Raw genomic sequence first — 20,101 nt, 5'->3', positions numbered from 1 at the left:
GTTGCGCGCGCATTCAAACTGTTACTTTTTAAATTTTCCAACACCAGGCGCCACTTGAAATTTTAAATTTATAATTTAATTTGCGACAACAGAATCATTCATAATTTAAAAAATCATTAAATAATAATAATGATGAGTAATTAAAGTAATTAAAGTACCGAGCGCATTAATTTTTTACCCCAACAATAAATTTAAATTTCAAATATAAATCGTAATTTAAAAAATTCAATTTATCGACTGATGTTTAAAAAAACACCAAAATGGCGCCACAATCGAATTTTCTTTTATAAAAAACATGACGCGTGTGTGTTTAACATCCATAACAATATTCGTAGCTCCATCTCGACGGAAACCGCAAATGACAACCTGGACACACACAAATGTCATTGTAAAAAACTATAATAGTCGCGAACTCTTAATTCGCAATGTGGGAGAGAACAAATTGCCGCGATTTAACTTATCTCTCCTCTGTTATTATTAAATTTTTCCGTGTCAATAATTAATTTAAAAAAACGAGTTTTCCACAATAATTAATATTCTGTCAAACCATATTGTACATTTATTATTTATTTGTTACACATTTCGTCTCCGTTATTATTTTTAAAAATTATATAAAAAAAGAGAAAAGTAATAAGTTTTTTTTTTTCGCAGCTACATAACTTTCACCAGTGGTAGTGAGTTCATCGAAATATGACTCCTGTGATAACAATTTAGTCGATAGTACAAGTCAATGTTTAATTGTTATTATTTTTTAAAAATACTTAATTATTATTACTGTTATTATTTATAAATAATTAACGTTGCCCATAAGCTGATGGTTATTTATTTTTTTTCATCAAGACAAAATATTATGGCGACAAGTCTGGTCATTTAATAAATCAGTAAGTTATCAAACATTAATAACAATAAAAGTAATAATAATAAAATATTTATTACTATTACTCTCATTGTTACCATTATTATTATTTTAATTAAATTTATCAATCACCTGAACGGCAAATGTGACATATTGGAGATTTGATCGATAAATCTAAAGTATATTAAATTTAAATAATAAATATCAAATGAATGGATCAATAATTGTCTAACCTGGATATCATAACGATAATTAAATTAATGGGTTAGTAATTGTTTAGACCTATAATTAAATAAACGAAAAAAGCCTTGACCAAGTTGTTGTACTGGTGTAGGATAGGATTTTACAGTCTCTTCACTCTGGGAGTGGGGGATCAGGATGCTTTGGTATTTTTCTATGATTCATACCAGGAACAAGTTTAATTCCAGTCATTCAAATTACCATTTAAATACCACACACTAATTGTTAGTTATTCAATTTTAAAATAATAATTATTTAAACAACGCGCCATTGTGAAAGTCGTAAAAAAAATTTTTATATAAATTTCTATACTGTTTATTAATTTTATTTTAACAATAATAGATATGGTAGCAGCTGGAGCTGCTGATTTGATGGCTGCTAATGAGGGCAGCTCATCTGACAGTCTGGCCAGAAGACCAAGAACCAGTACTACAAACAGTATTAGTAAGAAAAATTTTAATTATATTTTATGGTAAAGTTTATTATGAAAATTAATTTTAATCGCTGATGGCTGGTTGTTTTTCAGTAGGAAAAAAGACTGCCAGCATCCGCGAAACCAAGGCGTCGAGACTTCGTGCTGCATCAATAGTATCTCCAATTGGTAATATATTTATATCAATAATAAACCCGGTATTTAACTGCTGGTGTAATCCTTAAATATATTATTTGTTTGGCTTACTTCTGTTGTCTGTTTTATTTATAGATGGCTCAAGTTTGCCAAGAAAAACAGGATTTTCCGACGGTGTGCCGGCCTGGAGTTCACAGTCGGCTGCTACTTTATACAATAAACAAGTAAAAAAAATCATTATTTTATTTTATTAAATTAAATTCCAGTAGCTTGCACTGGTTTTATTCAATTACCGTCAATCTACGGCCGTTAACATGATACATCACCAAGAAAATTAATTTATTATTCAAATATAAAGTACATTATTTTACCGGTACTACGTCGAGTATAAATATTCATTTCTTAAATAATTTAGTCTTGAATACTAAATAGCTGAGTTACCTTGCGCTCACATTATCGTTATCACTAAATTATTAACTCAATTCTTTTTATTTTATTTTGCTAGAGAAAAAAAACAAAGTCAAGTCTATTCATGGTAGACTGCTGAAGTGTATTTAAAAATTTATTAAAGCCTGTTGGCGTTTTATTATATTGCCACACGTGAATAAATTTCTCAACTAGCTCGCTAGCTCAAGCTTCAAGTATTATACATATATATAAATTATGTAAAAAGTTAAAACATTTACATAAGTGTTTATTGGGTACAGAAAAGTCCAATGTCTTCGAGTGGCAGCCTTTCTCAAACCTCGCCGAGAGACAGAGACAAATATCACCAGAGGCGATATTCCACAAAAATGACTGAGCCCGAGGAGAGATTTACTGATTCGCAAAATAGTGAGTTATTAAAACCACAATTATTTCGCAACGACGACAACTAAATAGTGATAATAATTAATTTATATTACAGGTGACAAAAATATCCGTCGTTCAAAACGATTGGCACTTAGAGCTGCCGGGACAAAACCGTCATCAGCTTCGAGCGATTTAAATCAGTGTCCGTTAGGCGTTGGTCATTATCATCATCACGACTCAAAAGACACGCGACGGGTCAGTAATCATCAAAGCACATCCGATTCAGTAGCAGTACGTGCGTCGTCCTCGTCATCTACATCAACGACATTCGCTTCCTCATCCGGCACGAAACGTTCCACTGCAAACCGACTCGGGTATGTAATTGCGTTTATGTGGACTCTGTTAAGTGCGTGTGCGTGTGTTTGTGTTTGTATTTGTAGTTTGAGAGCCGTCTATCTATTATATACTCAAATACACTTATGTCTATTAATAAATTAGTGCGCCAACATGCCAATATAACTCACGCACGACACATTCTACAAACAATCTAATTGATCTAATGCCCCGCGTAGTAATACGTACTGTCTAGTTACTAGATCTCTATTCATAATTCTATTTAAATGCTTTTTACTATTTACTTTGCGTTGTCACGATGCTTAAAACTACACAATTCATGTCTATGTACATACACATGTTTATAAATTTATCATTTCTTCTCTCTTTTATCACATTCTCTTTGTACATTTAACTGTACACTAGGACTTGGAAATTAATAATTTATTTTTTTATTTTATACGAACCCGAATATGCCGTTAATTTATACACCTAAGCTACAATTACCTGTAGCACGTGGGCATTTACTATTAGCATACGGCTTACTGTCATATCTGGTTAGTGCGATTGCTATTGACGCACTTCCTTTATGTGAATAATGATGATGATAAAAGAAAAGAAAAGAAAAAAAAAACAATAAAATAATAAGTAAACAATAAAAAGAAAAATATAAAATGATATCGTTTATAATAATGAGAAGGCGGTTAGCAATTTAACTGGCTCGTTTGCGGTGAGTGAAAACACATACTTATATGTATACATATATATGTGTGTGCATATAAATATAAAAATGAGAGAATGGAAGAGTAGAATAAAGAGGGAAAGTGAAAATGAGGGAGAAAGAATGAGGAGAGCTGTTGTTCCAAAACAAGACTTTACTGAATATCAAGTACTCGGGGCAAAAATATCCATACATACACACACATATACACGAGGGAAAGAGCAATGTGCGTTTCGCGGACGTTGATAGTAGCAAAATTACTTTGTTTTTTATTTACTTTTTTTTTTTATTTTTTTTTTATTATTATTTTTATTCGTAGCAGTCACGACAGCAGTGAGGTTTTGAAGCAGCGGGTCGACGCGCTGACGGCACGCACAAGAGCTACCATGGAACGTGTAGAAAGGCTCGCTTCCTCGACTTCATCATCATCATCACCATCTTCCTCCCACGCGATTACACCCATTGAGAGTAGAACTGTCAATTTAAGACCTGGCGAGTATCAAATCTCTGGTATACCACAAATGGTCACGTCTAAATCGCGCACCAACGCCAAGCAATCCAAGACTGTGTGTGTTGTCACATCGAGTGCGGCTGCATCGCCGTCATTATTAACGACGTCCAATTTATCATCGTCTATTCTCAAGACAATCAACGATGAGGTCCAAGTCATATCATCATCGGCACTATCATCAAGTCGGCATCAATCAGCGCTTATTTCTATACTTAAACACAAGTCATTTGATATTGAGACGGCGACTACGGTTGAGTCTCGTCCACTTGTTACAGTAGCACTAGAACGTGATAAAGTTATCAATAAAAAACACGGAATATTAAAAAAACGAAGTAGTTTAGATGAAAACGAGATATTACGGCGACGAAGTAATTCTCCAGATGTATATGCGGAATTATGTAGTTTAGAATACCGACCAATATTTACAAACGAACGTCGTTCGTCTTTAGACGAGCTCGTAAAACGTCCACGCAGTCCGGAGTCTCATCTGACGTCTATTTTAAAACGTAAAACTTCCGGAGAAGATGATCGTGAAGATATTTATTCGACTGAGCCACAGAGTATCTTAAAGCGACCATCGTCTGGTGGTGTAAAGTCTAATTCAACTGGTTATCATGTCAGTATTGCTGCTGCTGTTGCCAAGACCCTCGGGGATACGGAGTTTCTCAATGGCGGTGCTTGTACTCAAGTCCGTCCGATTCTTAAAAAAAAAATGAGCCGCGAGGAATCATCATCCAGTGATCCGCCGTCTCTTGAACCTCGGCCGATTTTGAAAAAAAAATCCAGCACTGAGTCCGACGAGCATGAAGACAAACCCAAGACAATATTAAAATCATCAAAAAAAAACTCCGAGGATTCTAGCAACGAGTCCGAGGCTGTTTCGCCAAAAAAACTTTCAGTGTTGAAAAACCGCGCACTGCAACGTCGTACCAATAGCCTGCCAGAGTGCGACGCAGTCCGTTCGATACTTAAGAATTCATCTTCCGGTCGATCTCGATCCATCGACGCAACGAGGGATCTGTGTCTGAGGAAACGCGCCCGGTCCGTTGGCTACGAGCACTCGTCCCACGGCGACTGGAGTGAAATGTACGATAATACTGATAAAGATATTATTGACGTTGACTGTAGACCCACTTCAATAAGTTCATCATTACGTTGTAACAATTTCACTTCATCCATTGCGCCTATAGTCTCATTCAAGTTACCCAGTAGGTACGTCATTGTCTGCTTTTTCCTACCGTTTCATTTTCAATCTACCAATTACTCGATATTATTTTAATTAGTAGTAACACTTGATATTATAAGTAACGTTTCCTATTTAATTTATTTTTATTATTTGAATTTTTAAATTTAAATAAATTATTTTTTTCTACAATATTATTTATGTTATTGCAGAGAAGACGAAGTAATTTATTGTGATTCAAATGCTGAAGACAGTGCAACCAACGATGACGAAACAAATTCAACAAACATCAACAGCAATAATAAACTAAACGATAATATTGTTAAGTTACGTCGTGCACGTCATATATCACGTCGCTATAGAAATCGTAAAGAATTAACTAATACCATTGATGTCCTTCAAACACTGCCTAGTACTGTCGTAATAGACAGCAGCCCGAGTGTTAAATTATTGGAGCTGAGGAAGGTGAAGGCAGACGAGAACCCGGCGGTCGAAAAAATGCATGTCATCGGAATAAATAAGGATACAGAAAAATTAGATTCGACATTGGAAAATAGAAGACAGATTTGTACTGCCAGTGGTAGGAATGTATCACAAATGGCGTTACGTTTCAAGGCTGTGGAAGAAGAACGGGTTAAAATTACGAGTGTGAAGGAGAGCAAGTTGCCGCGGCGTAACAGCCACCAACAGCGACAGCGCAATGATGCATTAGGGCAGCCTCACTCTCGAGATCTTTATGACAGGTTTGTTACCCAGCCAGTTACTTATCGGGAGGTGCACGAAGCAGTGCTCCAGAATCAGGGAGTTGATAAAATTTCTGCTGGCATGAAATCGCTTGATGCTGCTCCTGCCCGGAGGCAGGATTTCAAAACTGATGACGTCGATCCGTCAAAACTGAGCCTGGCTGAGCGAGTTAAATTTTTTAATCGTCGCATTGCCACTGAGACCATCAGCAAATCTGACGTTACACTCGATCGGGCGCAAAGGAGACTGAACAGCCGGTTTAGGACTCAGCCAGTTACTCTAGAAGAGGTCGAGGTCGCGTCAAGAAGCATTCCATCAAAAACTGATAATTTTAAAAAACTTCCTGATGAATCTCTCGGTAAAATTTTTTTTTTTAATCATAATCTTGTGGTAAATTATATTTTTCTTATTTATATTTTATTTTATTTTACAGGAACTGTCGCGACACCAGAAACTATTTCGCTGACAAATACCGATCAGCCCAAAGGTATTTTGAAATCTTCAAGTTTACACGCACTAGGAATTCGTCAAAAGCAACAAGATTTTATTCCAGTATCTGAATCCTCTTCAAGCTCATCATCACATGTAGATGTAGATGTAGATGTAGATATTGCTTGTTGCGTAAATAATAATAAAATATCGTACTCGAGAGAACAAGAACCACGGATTGTTAAGCAATGTGAAGAGAGTGAGTCATATAATGAATACTGCACAGACGTAAACGATGGAGTTATTTTACGGAATAAAAATTTTAGTCGTGTTTGTGAATCAACTCGAGTAGTTGTGATGAACAGCAACAGTATCAAGAGAGACAATACAGTGCCTTCATCAGAGTTTATTGATAGTAATAATAGTTGCAATAGTATAAGTAGCACTACCAGTAGCAGCAGTAATACAATAATCGACAGTGATAATTTAAAAAAAAATCTTAAACAGCGAATTTTAAATAACAGCAAATTTCGACGTAAGTCTGAAAGTGAGAGTATTTCAAATGAAGACAATACTTTAGCAAGTAAAAAAAATCTCAGACCAGTATCGGTTGTAAATTCTGTTGATCTTCCGAGCATGAGTATCGCCGAGCGTCTGGCTGCACTTCAGCGCAGCGGGACAACTGATTGGAAGCGCCGAGTGACAACTGAAACTGTGCCTCTAATTATTGCCGACAAGCCCGTGGATAATGTGAGCGCTGATTTTTAAAAATTTTATTTGTTTTATTTAATGACTTTAAAATTGCCGCGTAATAATGACAGTAATCTTTAAAGATAATAATGATAATGGTGTTGCTATTTTATGTAGGATTCCAAGAAGAGCAGCGATCTTTGTCAAAAAGAGAAAGAGGATCTGGCGATAAAGCAACGGAGATTAGCTGATCGGCTGGAAAAATTAGAATCAGCGGCTGAAGGCTGGCGCAAACGGGTCGTTGTAACAGACGCGCTTACTTTTTCAGTCGCCGGTAAAATGAGAGTTGAATTACCTGAGTCACTTAACTCACATCCTAAGCTCTTTGATTCGATGGGCAACTCTTGTGTTTCTGATGGCAAGAAAAAAATTCCTCGGCCTGAGCACAGGAAAGGTAAGAAAAATTACCTGCTGATTAATAGACATTTTTTGTTTTAATTATAATAATACCAAGAGATTAATTGTCATTATTTTTTTTTTACCTGGCCTAGGAAGTGCCAAAGACACAGCGGCAGCAATGAGCGACGACAGCGGTATGTAACACAAATTTATTTATTCTTGCTAATTAAGAATGACGTAATAGTTAAATGGCTGTATTATTTTATATTGTTTTTTTTTTTTTATTCTCAATAGGCGAGGAGTCAAAGATGAATGGCAGACCGAGCACAGTCCAATACGTTGCTCGTCCTGATGACGAGACTTTCACTTCGTTTTTCGACAGCCTCTCTGTAGACAAGTGTCGGGAAGAAAGTATTGACTTTGATGAAAGTGACTTTGATGTCATTACTCCATACTCTGAGTTGTAAGCTTATTATTTTATTTTATTTTATTATAATAGATAGCTAATCTTGGATGGATTTATTGTAAAAGATAACGTTTTATCAACAGACTCGGTACAAGAAGAACAACAAAATTTAAACGGCGACATGTTTCTTCAAGAAATCCAATTAAAATATTGGCTGCGCGGACTGATATCAAGGATGAATATACCGAAATAAATACTGGTGTCGCTGAAAGAGTTATGAAGATGACAAACATTGAAAAACGTATGAATAAATATGTGGTTTAAATAAATTTATTACTAAAAAATTATAAATTACTGATTTAATTTAATATTGCAGTTGCTCAAAATTCAACTTTGGCTGTGGAAGCACTAGCCGGTCTAGCTTCGACGGAGAATTTCAATGCGATAACTCTGAAGAATGTCAGTGATGAGGTTGCGTTTGGTAGTAATAGTAAACTACGTTCTTACAAAGACTTGATGCTGATACTAGTGAAAGGTCGCCGACACGTTCAAGTCCGTCTAGTCGAACCTGTGGCTGCGAGCGTTAACTCGGGTGACAATTATATTCTGGTAACAAGATCAGAGCTGTATCATTACTCAGGAAAATTCAGCAACGTCATTGAGAAGTCAAGAGCTGCTGATATCGCATCGAGGATACAGAGACACAAAGACCTGGGCTGTCATGCTGCTCGTGTGGTGACGATAAACGAGGGCAAGACGACGGGAACGGTGACGGATACGGAGAACTTTTGGAAACTTCTAGGTGAGGGGGATATTAATGCTGATGTCGTTGAAGCTGGACATCCTGACGAAGATGAGCTGTACGAGTCGGCATTAATTGCTACCAATGTTGTCTACGAAGTTGTCAATGACGAGCTGATACCTCTGGATAAATACTGGGGTGCGATACCAAAGATAAAAATACTTGATCCCAGTAAAATTTTAGTGTTTGATTTTGGTGGCGAGATGTACATATGGCATGGAAAAATAGCTTCCATGGAGAAGCGTAGAGTGGCAACGCGATTAGCACAAGATCTGTGGAATGAAGGGTACGACTATTCGGACTGTACTGTCTGTCCAATAGATGCTGCTAAAATAATTGGACGGCGCGATGTTGCGCCAGCTGCTGTAAAGAAAGATATAAAGCGTCCCGAGTGGTGTTTGATTGCTAAATTAACTCAGCACACTGAGACAATCCTCTTCCGTGAAAAATTTCTCGACTGGCCAAATGCCGCTGGAGTTATAAAAGTTAAAAAGCCGGAAGAAAAAGAACAAGTTGATGGTAAAATAATTGTCGAACCACCTGATGTTAATTTAATGCTTCAGTCAAATGATACGCCTGTTGATTTGATACTCGAAGGCTGCCATCTGGGCCGCGGAAGCGGTTGGTTCGACCAAGAATTCAGTCGCCAGTACTTGGTAATGACCACGAATGTTACTGTGTGGCACATTGATGAGTACTCTTACAGTCAGTTGAATGATAGTTCCGTTGGACAATTTTTTACGGGTGATAGTTACATTGTTCGGTGGATGTATACTATCACCGTTACGGGACGCGAACTGAGTGGATTGCCATCAAAACACGCAGTTGAAGGCCGCGATCGGTGCGCGTATTTCATTTGGCAAGGCAGCAATGCCTCGCTTAACAAACAGGGTACAGCTGCCTTGCTCACCGTTGAACTGGACAAAGAGGAAGGTCCTCAAATACGCGTAGTCGAGGGCAACGAACCCGCGGCTTTTCTTAATTTATTTAAAGGCGGCATGGTAATTCACTCGGGTAAAAAATCCGACAAACGCAATCACAATAAATTACGTATCTACGTAAGTCGGGGCGCTGAAAAATCCGAAACTTGTTTAATTGAAGTTCCATGTAGTCCGCGACAATTGAAGAGTCGCGGATCTCTAGTCTTCCTTGACAGTAAGTCTGAAAAAATTTCCGTGTGGTATGGACGGCATTCGCTTTCTCATATTCGTGAAAATGCTTTACATGCTGCTGGGAAACTGAAGGATAATTGTCCGTCTGAAGCCGGACTCGGCGGTTGTAACCCGAGTATCTGCGAAATATACGAAGGTGAAGAACCCGAGGAGTTCTTAAATGGCGTGATGAATAGAAAATTACACATGACTCTCAACAGAAAGAGCATTCCGCACCATACGCCAAGACTTTTTCACTTTTCGAGTCTGTCGAGAGAATTTACAGCGAGCGAAATTTTGTGCCCGCATCGTTCCAAGGAGCCGACGCCTTTTCCCTTTTTACAAGAGGAACTGTACCAAGTAAATCAGCCAGCTTTATTTTTGCTGGACAACAAAGATGAGGTTTGGCTGTGGCAGGGCTGGTGGCCCGATACCGGCGAAGAGGATCAGACAGGAAGTGGAGCAGTGCGATGGCAAGCTGAGCGTAAGGCTGCTATGACAGTTGCTATTGACTACTGGAAAAAGATGCAGACACACTCGAGTATTAAAAAATGCTGCGTTTATCTCGTGTGGGCCGGGCTGGAACCGCTTGAATTCATAAATCTTTTTCCCACTTGGACTGATCGTGATGATATCGCTGAGTTAAATATAAAGGTTCTTATTATTATGATTATTATTAACATATATTTGAATGAATAATTAATAATTATGTAATTTATGAAAATAGGATGGTCGTGCTCCTGGTGAAATACTTTCTGTGGAAAGCGAGCTGGCTCGTTTAATGCAACGTACTTATCCACCTGCTCAATTACTACAACGACCGTTACCTGAAGGTGTTGATCCGACTTCTTTAGAATTATATTTGTCTCCGCAACACTTTTTGGTACGTTTTATATTTTTATTAGCGGCCGTTCATAAAATACGTCACGAAAAATTTTATCTTTTTAGACCCCTCCCTTCCTCACATTTTCTGCGACCCCCTATAAATTTTGCGTCGCAAGTAATAGATCCTCCAGCCCCGTAATAATATATGGGAATTAATACACAAATTTATATAATTAAAAATATGAAGTATGACTCGTAGCAAAAAAATCAATTAAAAAAACCAAGAAAATTTAACAGTAAGCGATACCTCCCCCCCATAAGTGCGGACGTATTTTATAAACGGCCTCTTAGCTCTTATATATAAATTTGAATAAATAAAATAATTTAAAAATATTTTTTCACCAGGAACTGCTGGGTATGAGCATAGAAGAATTTAAAGAACTTCCGTCATGGAAGCAAATAGATATTAAAAAGAAAATCGGCCTTTTTTGATACATACCGACGGTTAAATTTACTGAAACATGTGTACAGTAATTTAAAAAAAATGTTATTTTATATACAAAAATCAAATAATTAATTGCCAATGCAATTTTAATATCAAGACGTCTTTTTAAAATGGTTGATTTTTTTTCACGCAAACTCAAGTGCTGATAAAAAAGACTTAGGCTAAAGTATTATTCCGAAAGATATATTTTTAATACACTGACAAGAAAAAAAAATAATCGTAAATTGGCTTGTGAATATTTCATTTATATTTGTACGGGTTTTATATATATTTATCAAATAATACATGTGTTTTAAACCGTTAAATCTTACAGCACATTTCTGTGTCCTTTTTCACAATAATTAATTATTATTATTATTCCTCAATACAATCCATTAATTTATTTTTACGTACAACCGGCAAAATAATCACCATCTATTATTACAAACATTAAAATTTTTAAATTTCTATTTCTATTTTATTTTATTACAATAATTCCATATTCACACGGTTGTTTTTTTTTTACTGCCTGATTCCCGAAATACAGTTGCGTATAAATTGTACATATTAATTGATTTTGCTTTGCAATCGATAGTTAATTAAAAATAATAAAATTATTAAATTCTATAAATACATATTTATATAGCGCATAATTAATTAATTAAAAAATAAAACAAAACAAGACATAAAGTTATTTAATAAATTTTTTTATTAAACTATTGATATCAATAGTCTATTTATTATTATTATATTTCTATCTAATATTTTTTTTGTTAATAAACATTTTTTTTCTTTACGAATATTAATATCAATGTTATTTTTTGTACGGAAAAAAAGTCAATGATTTGATTCTCGTACACATAATTAATTTTTATAATTTTAACAATATTTATAATTAATTAATTAAAATATAATAAGACAAAAAAAATATAAAACATGACGAGTACATGTTAAGTAATACGTATAAGTTGTCTGATAATTAAAATATTAATTACTAATGAAAATGAATAATTTTAAACCATATAATTAAGTCCGTTTTGCTCAATAATTATTATTTCTAATTACCAAATAAGAAATAATGATAATAATTATTTTTAATACACGTAAAATATTTATTTAAAATTTTTTTTGTTCTTCATTTGGTTTAATTTTAATTAGTAATTTAGTAATTAACCCCGGCGCGATGTACTTCGAGATCGAGGCAATCAGAAGGCATCAATTCCACAGAGTTTTATAAGATGATATTAATTATTTGAAAGCCAGTTGATAACTTGTGACATTATTGCGATTTGAATTTTAAAAAATTTAAATACACGATTCTAATATTATTTTTTTTCACAGCGCACGGACTCTAGTGATTAATTTTTGATGCAATATACACAGCTCTAAAGTATAAAGAGAAAAAAAATCTCACTACAATATATTCATTTTTAAATTCATACACACTATTTTTTTTTTTTATTTTATTCACCGATAACGAGTATCATAAACGCTATCATTTATTGTTTTTCTTTTTATCATTTATATTAAAATTTTTTTTATACCATGCTAGTAAACTCACTGAACTTTTTCATCCAAATAAGCTTTTATTGCTTCCTGACACTCGATTGAACACCAATGCTGGATCAACAGATAGCTCTCAGACTCCAAGGCGGCGTCTAATTTCTTACGAAGACTGTGGCGTAGGAGCGCTTTTGTAGCTTCCATTGACTGTAAAATATATAATTAATTAATTAATTTATTAATTAACTGTATTAAAATTGAATATATATGAGGGCTGACTAATTAATCAGATAATTTATTCAGTTGTCATCAAGAAGGAGAAATCTGCTCGCGTGATTCTAAAAACAGACACTGTTTGTAAATATTTAAAATTGAATAGTAATCCGCCACTCTCTCGATATATGGAATATGTCGGGTGTAGGCGTTGTGTAGGATGATCACCAGTACTATTATTTTGTATTATTACAAATAATTCGATAAAGTTTTCTATTAATCATCCGTTACTGTTTACTGAAACATTTCGAAGCTAAATTTGTAAACTATGTGGAAAATCACTTGTTTGCTATTTGTGTTTCCGGTACTGTGTCTGTCAAATTACACGAGGATTAGCAGTAAGCCAAGTAGTATTATTTTCAAATACCGCGAAGGTGTAAGTATCAACTTTAAAAATTAATTTACAATAGCAGTTACTTGAGTAATTATTACAAGACTGATATTTTTTTTCTTTATTGCTTATACACAAAAAGAAAGTGAGCAGAAATTACTGAGGAAAATAACCCGAAAATTTTACTTTTGACAAAAGTTAAAAATTACACAGAAAAAAAGGATTTCTTGGCGTAAAAAATTTTTTCTTGTTCTAAGAAAATTTTTACTTGACTCAAGAAATTTTTTGTATTATAAAGTGAAAACAAAACTTTTCTTGGGGTAAGAAAAAATTTTCTCGGAACAAGAAAAAAATTTTTTAGGCGAGAAAAAAATTATTGAGCCAAGAAAAATTTTTGTCTTCAATTCATAATACAAAATATTTCTTGCGCCAAGAAATTCTTTTTTTTTGTGTACTATTCCATAACAGGGGTTATCAGATATTTTCGGCTGGGTTTTTTTCAAAAACAAAATCTCTCAATACAAAACACAGACCGCACTTTGATGCATTATTGTCTAATCTAGCGAAGTGCGCTTTAATTGATTCATAATATTCGTTTGTTTAAGAGAAAAACTCGGCCAAAGTTTCCATTTACTGTACAAGTGCAACAAAGATTGTACTGATCGTAGACTTGAGTGTAATAGAGAGAAAAGTGCGAACCCCTGATAAGTAAAATATGCTGTCATAAGTTTGAAATTAAAGAGTTTGTATTTTTTTCTTATGCCAAAATTAAAATCTATGATCCATTAATGGCTTCGAGTTACTTTCCACTAGTAATTATAATTAAATATAGAAATCTGTTTTATTTCTGTGTACAGACAACTGGAGAATTAACTTTAGACGAATGTGGTAAAGATCAAGTTTGTAATGTCGTACATCGACGTTTCTGGATGCCTAATTTGGCAGAAAGACTTTGCCGATGTCCCGATGGAGTAGAATGTCCTTGGTCTGAAGAAACTGACGAGTCATCTATAGTTCTCAATAATCGGGCTGTTTTAAAAGTATATTTTAGTAATTTAAATTTTACAATTCAAAAATAATAATAGTAAATATTATTCAATAGTTTTGTGCGCCGATAAAAGAAAAAGATGAATGCAAACCCAAACAAATAGCCGCTGTTGTACGTGGATTTATAAATGACGACAATTCACATATGATTGCTCATAATGTCACGGTCGACTGTATATGTCCGTCGACTCACTACTGGAGATTGAAAAAATATGAGTACATGGACAACCAACTTTACCAATCGTACAAGTGCTCAAAAGTAATGAGTCAGGAATATAATAAATATTTATTATTTATTTATTTATTAGATATTTATCTTAAAATATATCTATATATATTTCAGCAAAGAATATGCTACAGCTACGATTTCTGTGGATACGTACGACCAGATTTATATTCAATTTATTACCGGTGCGCATGTCCAAGAGCTAATCTCTGCATCACCGAGTACAAGACTACGGAGATGGTCCAGGAGTTAATGTACTTAGGGTCAGCTTACAAAGCTTACTGTGACCCGTGGAATAAAACTAGTAGAGTATACTAGTACTGGCTCTAAACTTTAGTTATTTTTATATTTTTTTAAAAATAAATTTAAGACCCGCCATTTTTTTAAATATTCAAATTTCCATCTCGAAGTTGCTGTAAAAAAATAAAAATCCTGGCGAAATTACTGCAGATACGAAAAAAATTCATATGTACAATTTTGTAGCTGATGAAATTCTCTACAAAAAAGGTCTCTTGACATTTTTACCTAAATCTAATTTTTTTAACGTAATCGCGATTTGAATAGTTATGTAAGAAAATTAATTATTTACCTGAGATGATTGCTCGCTCATTACGCGAAGTGATGGCAGTAATTCGACTTGGAATCGATCAGGCCAGAGGACTCTCGTTACAAGACCTGCTCTCAGAGCTTCATTCGCCGTAAGTGTCCTTCCGCCCAGCAATAATTCACTCGTCTGCGTTGAAATAAATACCAAATTAAATGACAATTAAATAATTAATTATTATTTATTAATTTAAAAAACTCACCACTGCGCTACCAAGGACATGAGACAGAGTAAAAACAGCTGCGCCTTCGGCGATTTGCCCCAGCTTGCCGTAGGGTGTACTGAAAGTAGCCTTATCACTTGCGATTACAAGATCAAAGAGCGGTAGCATCGTCACTCCCAGACCTACAGCCGTCCCTTGGACACCAGCGACAATGGGCTTGTTGAAAGTAGCCAGACTTTTTATGAAATCTTTGACGCCATTGGCTAATTCTTGGGCTCGGAGCCGCCTGGTGTCTTTGTTTTCTTGAAGAAGCGAAGACAAGTCGAGTCCCTCGCAAAAGCTCGACCCTGTGGAGGTGAGTAAGACAACTCTGCAGTCATCGTCCTTTTTGAGTATCGTCAGAGCTTCGCGGAACTCCTGGATCATCTGCAACGTCAAGCCGTTTCTTATTTTAGAAGAAGTTGATGGCGTCAGAATCAGCTGGACGAGATTCCCGTGTCTCTGGACAATTATTTCTTTATTACTAAACTGAATTTTATCTTTAGCTTTGATACTGTCGGCATCGCTACGCGACTTTGTTTTTCTACTGACAGCCCCAGCTCTCGTACGACCGGTATTTTCAGTGGCCAACGCTGTCACTGCCTCAGCAAGACAAGCTGACAGGGCGTCGTCCTCTTCAGTTGGTTCCTCTTTGATGTCAACTTCTTCCTTAGCAAAAGAAACTTTCGACTTTGTTATTTTTTTAGTCTTCGCGTTACTTTTTCCTGCAGCTCCATTCTTAGTGGCTTTAGATTCTTCCTCATTCTCATCTTCATTATCAGCGATCTGCTTCTTAATTTTTTTATCAATCGCCGCTTTCTTTACAGTCTTGGCCAGCGATTGGGGCTGTTTATTCTTAGGCAGCATTGCCATCAAATCATTTATTTTATCAATATCTTTTTTACTTTTCTTGGAATCAGGCATAAACTTTTTCTTATCCTCCTGCGACAGACGTCTCTTATTGGATCTCAACGTATGATCATCCATTTTGCTGCCGTCCGCATTCGAATGTCTCTCGACCCCGTCTATGCTGACCCGCGGACTGCCCGAAGCGCTTGAAAATGAACTCGAGGAGTGTCTGCGGATGATAATAGACTCATGCGCAGCATTTCGTATTTTCGCGGGGAACATGAATTCCGTTGGTGATGCCATCGAAGAACGCGGTGACTTTGACGAGTCGGATTTTTTTTCAGGCGTCGACTGAAGTGACGATTGCTGCTGCTCGTGTCTCTTGGATCTCGAGGTGACGTTTGCAGGAGAAGTTCCAGAGGTTCGTAATCTCAGCACAGCATTACGAACAAGTTTAGTACGGATTTTTAACTCACGTTGGACTTTCTGCATGTCCATCACTTTAGCCTGGGTTTTGGTCACTGGAACAAGACGTTTGCTCGGCTGCTCAACGTCGTACAGCAAATTGACAACTCCTTCGTCCTGGAGCAGCCGGTCTATTTCAGCGATTATTTTTTTCTTCGGTTTGGGTTCAGCAGTTCCGTCAGGACTTTTCTTCACAGCCTTGGTGACTTTTGGTGATTTTTTAGCCATCGTCTTGGGCGGCGCCTTCTTCGGAGCTGGAGCTTTAGGTTTGGTGACTTTCTTTTTAGCATTAGAGGGCGCGGCTTTCTTGGTCGTCGTGTCCTTTGGTTTCTTCGCAGATTCATCAGGAACTTTATCAGCCTTTGATTCAGATTCTTCTTCATCATTTTCTATCACATCAGTAGTATCAGTGCTTTCTCCTTCTGACTCATCCTTATCCTCTTTATCTTTATCTTTATCCTTATCTTTATTTTTATCCTTATCTTTATTCTTATCTATCACTTCCGCATTGTCCGGAGCATTGTTTAAATTATTTTCCGTAGAATCTTTCGACTTGCCAGCGCTAGAATTATCTTTAGTTGTTTTCTTGCTCGTCGTAGTCTTGGTGATCTTGACAGTCTTCTGGCGCTTGGGACTGATTTCATACTCGCGCGCCTTCTCAGTGGGTTTTCTTTTTCTCCCTGATCTAGTTTCATCAGTCTTAACATCATCAGAACTTGTTAAATCAATTGACACAAGTTCTTGCTCCTGAACCACCTCCTTTGCATCTTTATCAACCAAATCAATACTCACTAGTTTCTTCGGAACCTCTTTAACTTCTTTAGCAATTCCTTTAACTTCCTTGTGAGGCTTAGCCGGGCGGATCAACTTGGGCGTAAACTTTTTTTTCTGAGGCAACGCTTTTTTAGGAGTAGCTGGTAGCTCTAGAAGCTGCTTCAAAGCAAGCTCGCGCTCCGTCAACGGATCCAATTTAGTCGGCGAACTCCGTTGAACAACGAGTTCGTCCTTTTTCTCTGGCTCTTCAACCAGCGTTGGAGACCTCAAATCCGACCAGTCTGGATCAACGTCGCCTTCAAGAATAGCCAAAAGTTCTTTATCAGTACTAGTTTTTTCACTCGACACCGGGGATATCAGACGGTCTTCTGGTGCCGACGAAGCCTGAGAAGAAACTGATGCCGGCGTAGACGTCACTGACTCACTCGCTTCCTTTCTCATTTTTTTAACAATAATTATTTCTTTTTTCGCTGTCTCGAGCTCTTTGCTCTTGAAGCCCTTGAAGACTACCGGCGAGCCGTCACTCGGCGAAGACAAACTATCAGTAAGTCCAGCGGACTTGGGTGTCCCAGATTGCGGAGTCGATAATTTGTTCGGTACTTTCGTCGACTCTGGCGTTCTCGGTGGTGTCAGCTTTTGTATCTGTGGTTTAACAGAATCATCTTTAACAATTTTCTTAACCGCAGAATCAACACTCGGCGATGCAGACTGAGTTTTAACTGTCGGAGATAATCCAGCATTTTTTTTCGGCCTCACTGTGATAGTTGCCTCCACCTCTTCTGGTTTCGAAGAACTTTTATCATCATCCAGCAGACTCTTGAGTTCCAACTCAACGGTATCATGAGACTGAGCAGAAGTAGAATCTTCTTCAGCATTTTCGTCCCCCCAGTCATCAAAGATATCCTGAATAACACTACGTCTTTTCTCCGAACCCGCCTCTTTGCTCTCGCTCGACTCCTCGTTCTCTATACACTCAATGTGCTCTTCAACACACTGGCCATTCTCCAGAGCCCCATCTACCTCCATCGACTCCACCAAAGACTCCTGAATTTCTTTCAGCTCATCCTTGTCCTGGCTAGCAGACTCATCAACCGTCAAAGAAGCCACCGCATCATCACCAGACGTCTTTACATACTCACAAGACTCGACCTTCTCTACCTTTAGCTCTTGATTACCTTCGACATCCGTATACTCAATGACATTGAACTCAATAGTCTCCGTCGTTTGTTCCTCATCATCATTAGTGTCTTCAGAACTCATGTGATCAGTAGAGACAACAGTAATTTTATCATTCTGCAAACTAATGACTTCCCCAGCTTCATATTCGTTCGGAATAACGATCGTTTCTTCAATCATATCTATCGTATCTCCAACAGTCTCCTCTTCAGTCACCACCTGGTCATTATCAACCACTTCCTCAGTAGCAACTGAATTACAACTGTCTTTAGCCTCTTCGCACTCTTTGGTCGCCTCTACCTCTACCTCGCCATCAACATCCATTTTACTTTCTGCTGGTTGTTCTTGATCTGGTTCCTTGCCATCATCAGCTTGAACCTTACCACCATCCACCTGACATGTATCAGCTTTTTCTCCCTCATCATCGCCTTCATCTACAGTCATGTTGATATTTTCTGCCTCAGCATCTTCTTTCTTATCATGATTAGATTCTTCGCCAGCAGAATTATTAATTTCGACGCAATTGTCCGGCAACTGATGAATTTTATTCGGCGTATTTAGTTGCTCCATAACCTCACCATCATTTTTCGTGTCATCATTTGTGTCAGCTATTTTTTCAGTATCAGGTATTTCTTTAACAACTGAAGCAGAAAGTTCACTAGCCTCTGAAATCGACTGATCAACGTTTATTTCATTGATATTTTGCTGATCCATTATTATTTTCATCAGATAAAAAATTAAATTATCAGAAAATCTGTAAAAGAATTAAATTTATTATTTAATTTTAAGTACTAAATAATATTTTATTACAAATTAAGTAAAATATTAAAAGCCGAATGTAAACTTACCATAAACGTGGTCATAATTTGGAGTATCAAAAATCATAACTCATATTTATGAGTATAAATAATAATAAACTTATGGCAATAAATATAAAAAAATATGAGTAAACAGAAAATAGTAACTACTAAAATAATAAATAAGCTGATAAAATAAAATTGAAACGCACAAAGCTCATTTGCAATGTTTACATGGAACGTTATGATGAAGGGTCACACCATCATCACTCTGATAACAGCAACCAGCCCAGTAACCCTTTTTAAAATAAACAATTTATTATTTAACTTGTTTGTTTATTGATGAGTGGCTCATTTAGCTGAGTTATTTGCGTTAATGATTATTTTTAATATCAGTAAATTACTTTGGGTTTTACTGTTATTTTTAATCCGGTGGAAATGAGATTTACTCACGACAACACACGACAATTATTTTGCCGAGAACGACATCGGCAATGCAATCAACCATTTAAGTCAGGCCTGCCACATCACAGACAAACTTGATGATGCTGATGATGACTCTATTGCCCAATGATGATGTTTACATGAAATCGGTAATGACGAAAACTACTTTTGGTATTAAAAACCCGCGTTAATTTTTGAATATGAATTTGGTGGATTTTTTTAAATGATTACTTATATCTCTCACTGAGGTAAGTTGACCCACTGGAAATTAAAAAA

At 36.3% G+C, this 20,101-nt stretch overlaps 3 protein-coding genes and 1 long non-coding RNA gene across 9 annotated transcripts; 2 read left to right on the top strand and 2 right to left on the bottom strand.

Annotated features, from left to right (window-relative positions):
* Window positions 1-650: 650 nt before the first annotated feature.
* LOC130676446 (uncharacterized) lies at window positions 651-2,373 on the bottom strand. The gene is made up of 2 exons (XR_008991412.1): window positions 1,958-2,373; window positions 651-1,868 (listed from the first exon to the last, which is right to left on the bottom strand). It is a non-coding gene; the product is annotated as an uncharacterized LOC130676446 (long non-coding RNA).
* LOC130676443 (supervillin) lies at window positions 741-11,215 on the top strand. Of its 6 annotated transcripts, none has more exons than XM_057482641.1 (16): window positions 741-881; window positions 1,439-1,540; window positions 1,626-1,697; window positions 1,800-1,888; window positions 2,372-2,498; window positions 2,572-2,830; window positions 3,830-5,233; window positions 5,417-6,306; window positions 6,382-7,127; window positions 7,245-7,521; window positions 7,619-7,660; window positions 7,761-7,929; window positions 8,016-8,173; window positions 8,249-10,479; window positions 10,553-10,708; window positions 11,056-11,215. In XM_057482641.1, the coding sequence occupies exons 2-16, from the start codon at window positions 1,441-1,443 to the stop codon at window positions 11,140-11,142; spliced, it is 6,807 nt and encodes a 2,268-aa protein (XP_057338624.1). In that variant the 5' UTR covers window positions 741-881; window positions 1,439-1,440; the 3' UTR covers window positions 11,143-11,215. The 6 variants fall into 6 exon arrangements, with proteins under 6 accessions (XP_057338624.1, XP_057338623.1, XP_057338622.1 ...); XM_057482640.1 differs by having other exon boundaries at window positions 1,623-1,697; XM_057482639.1 differs by lacking the exon at window positions 741-881 and adding an exon at window positions 1,102-1,120.
* LOC130676444 (titin-like) lies at window positions 11,055-19,912 on the bottom strand. The gene is made up of 4 exons (XM_057482645.1): window positions 19,433-19,912; window positions 15,321-19,338; window positions 15,104-15,247; window positions 11,055-12,844 (listed from the first exon to the last, which is right to left on the bottom strand). The coding sequence occupies exons 2-4, from the start codon at window positions 19,308-19,310 to the stop codon at window positions 12,692-12,694; spliced, it is 4,287 nt and encodes a 1,428-aa protein (XP_057338628.1). The 5' UTR covers window positions 19,311-19,338; window positions 19,433-19,912; the 3' UTR covers window positions 11,055-12,691.
* LOC130676445 (U-scoloptoxin(11)-Ssd3a-like) lies at window positions 13,130-14,949 on the top strand. The gene is made up of 4 exons (XM_057482646.1): window positions 13,130-13,286; window positions 14,099-14,281; window positions 14,344-14,547; window positions 14,632-14,949. The coding sequence occupies exons 1-4, from the start codon at window positions 13,179-13,181 to the stop codon at window positions 14,830-14,832; spliced, it is 696 nt and encodes a 231-aa protein (XP_057338629.1). The 5' UTR covers window positions 13,130-13,178; the 3' UTR covers window positions 14,833-14,949.
* Window positions 19,913-20,101: the final 189 nt, after the last annotated feature.

This window comes from Microplitis mediator, chromosome 10 (genome assembly GCF_029852145.1).
Source record: "Microplitis mediator isolate UGA2020A chromosome 10, iyMicMedi2.1, whole genome shotgun sequence".
Taxonomy (NCBI): Eukaryota; Metazoa; Arthropoda; class Insecta; order Hymenoptera; family Braconidae; genus Microplitis; species Microplitis mediator.
The sequence above is the reverse complement of the archived record's forward strand: the minus strand, read 5'-3'. Positions and strand labels throughout refer to the sequence as shown.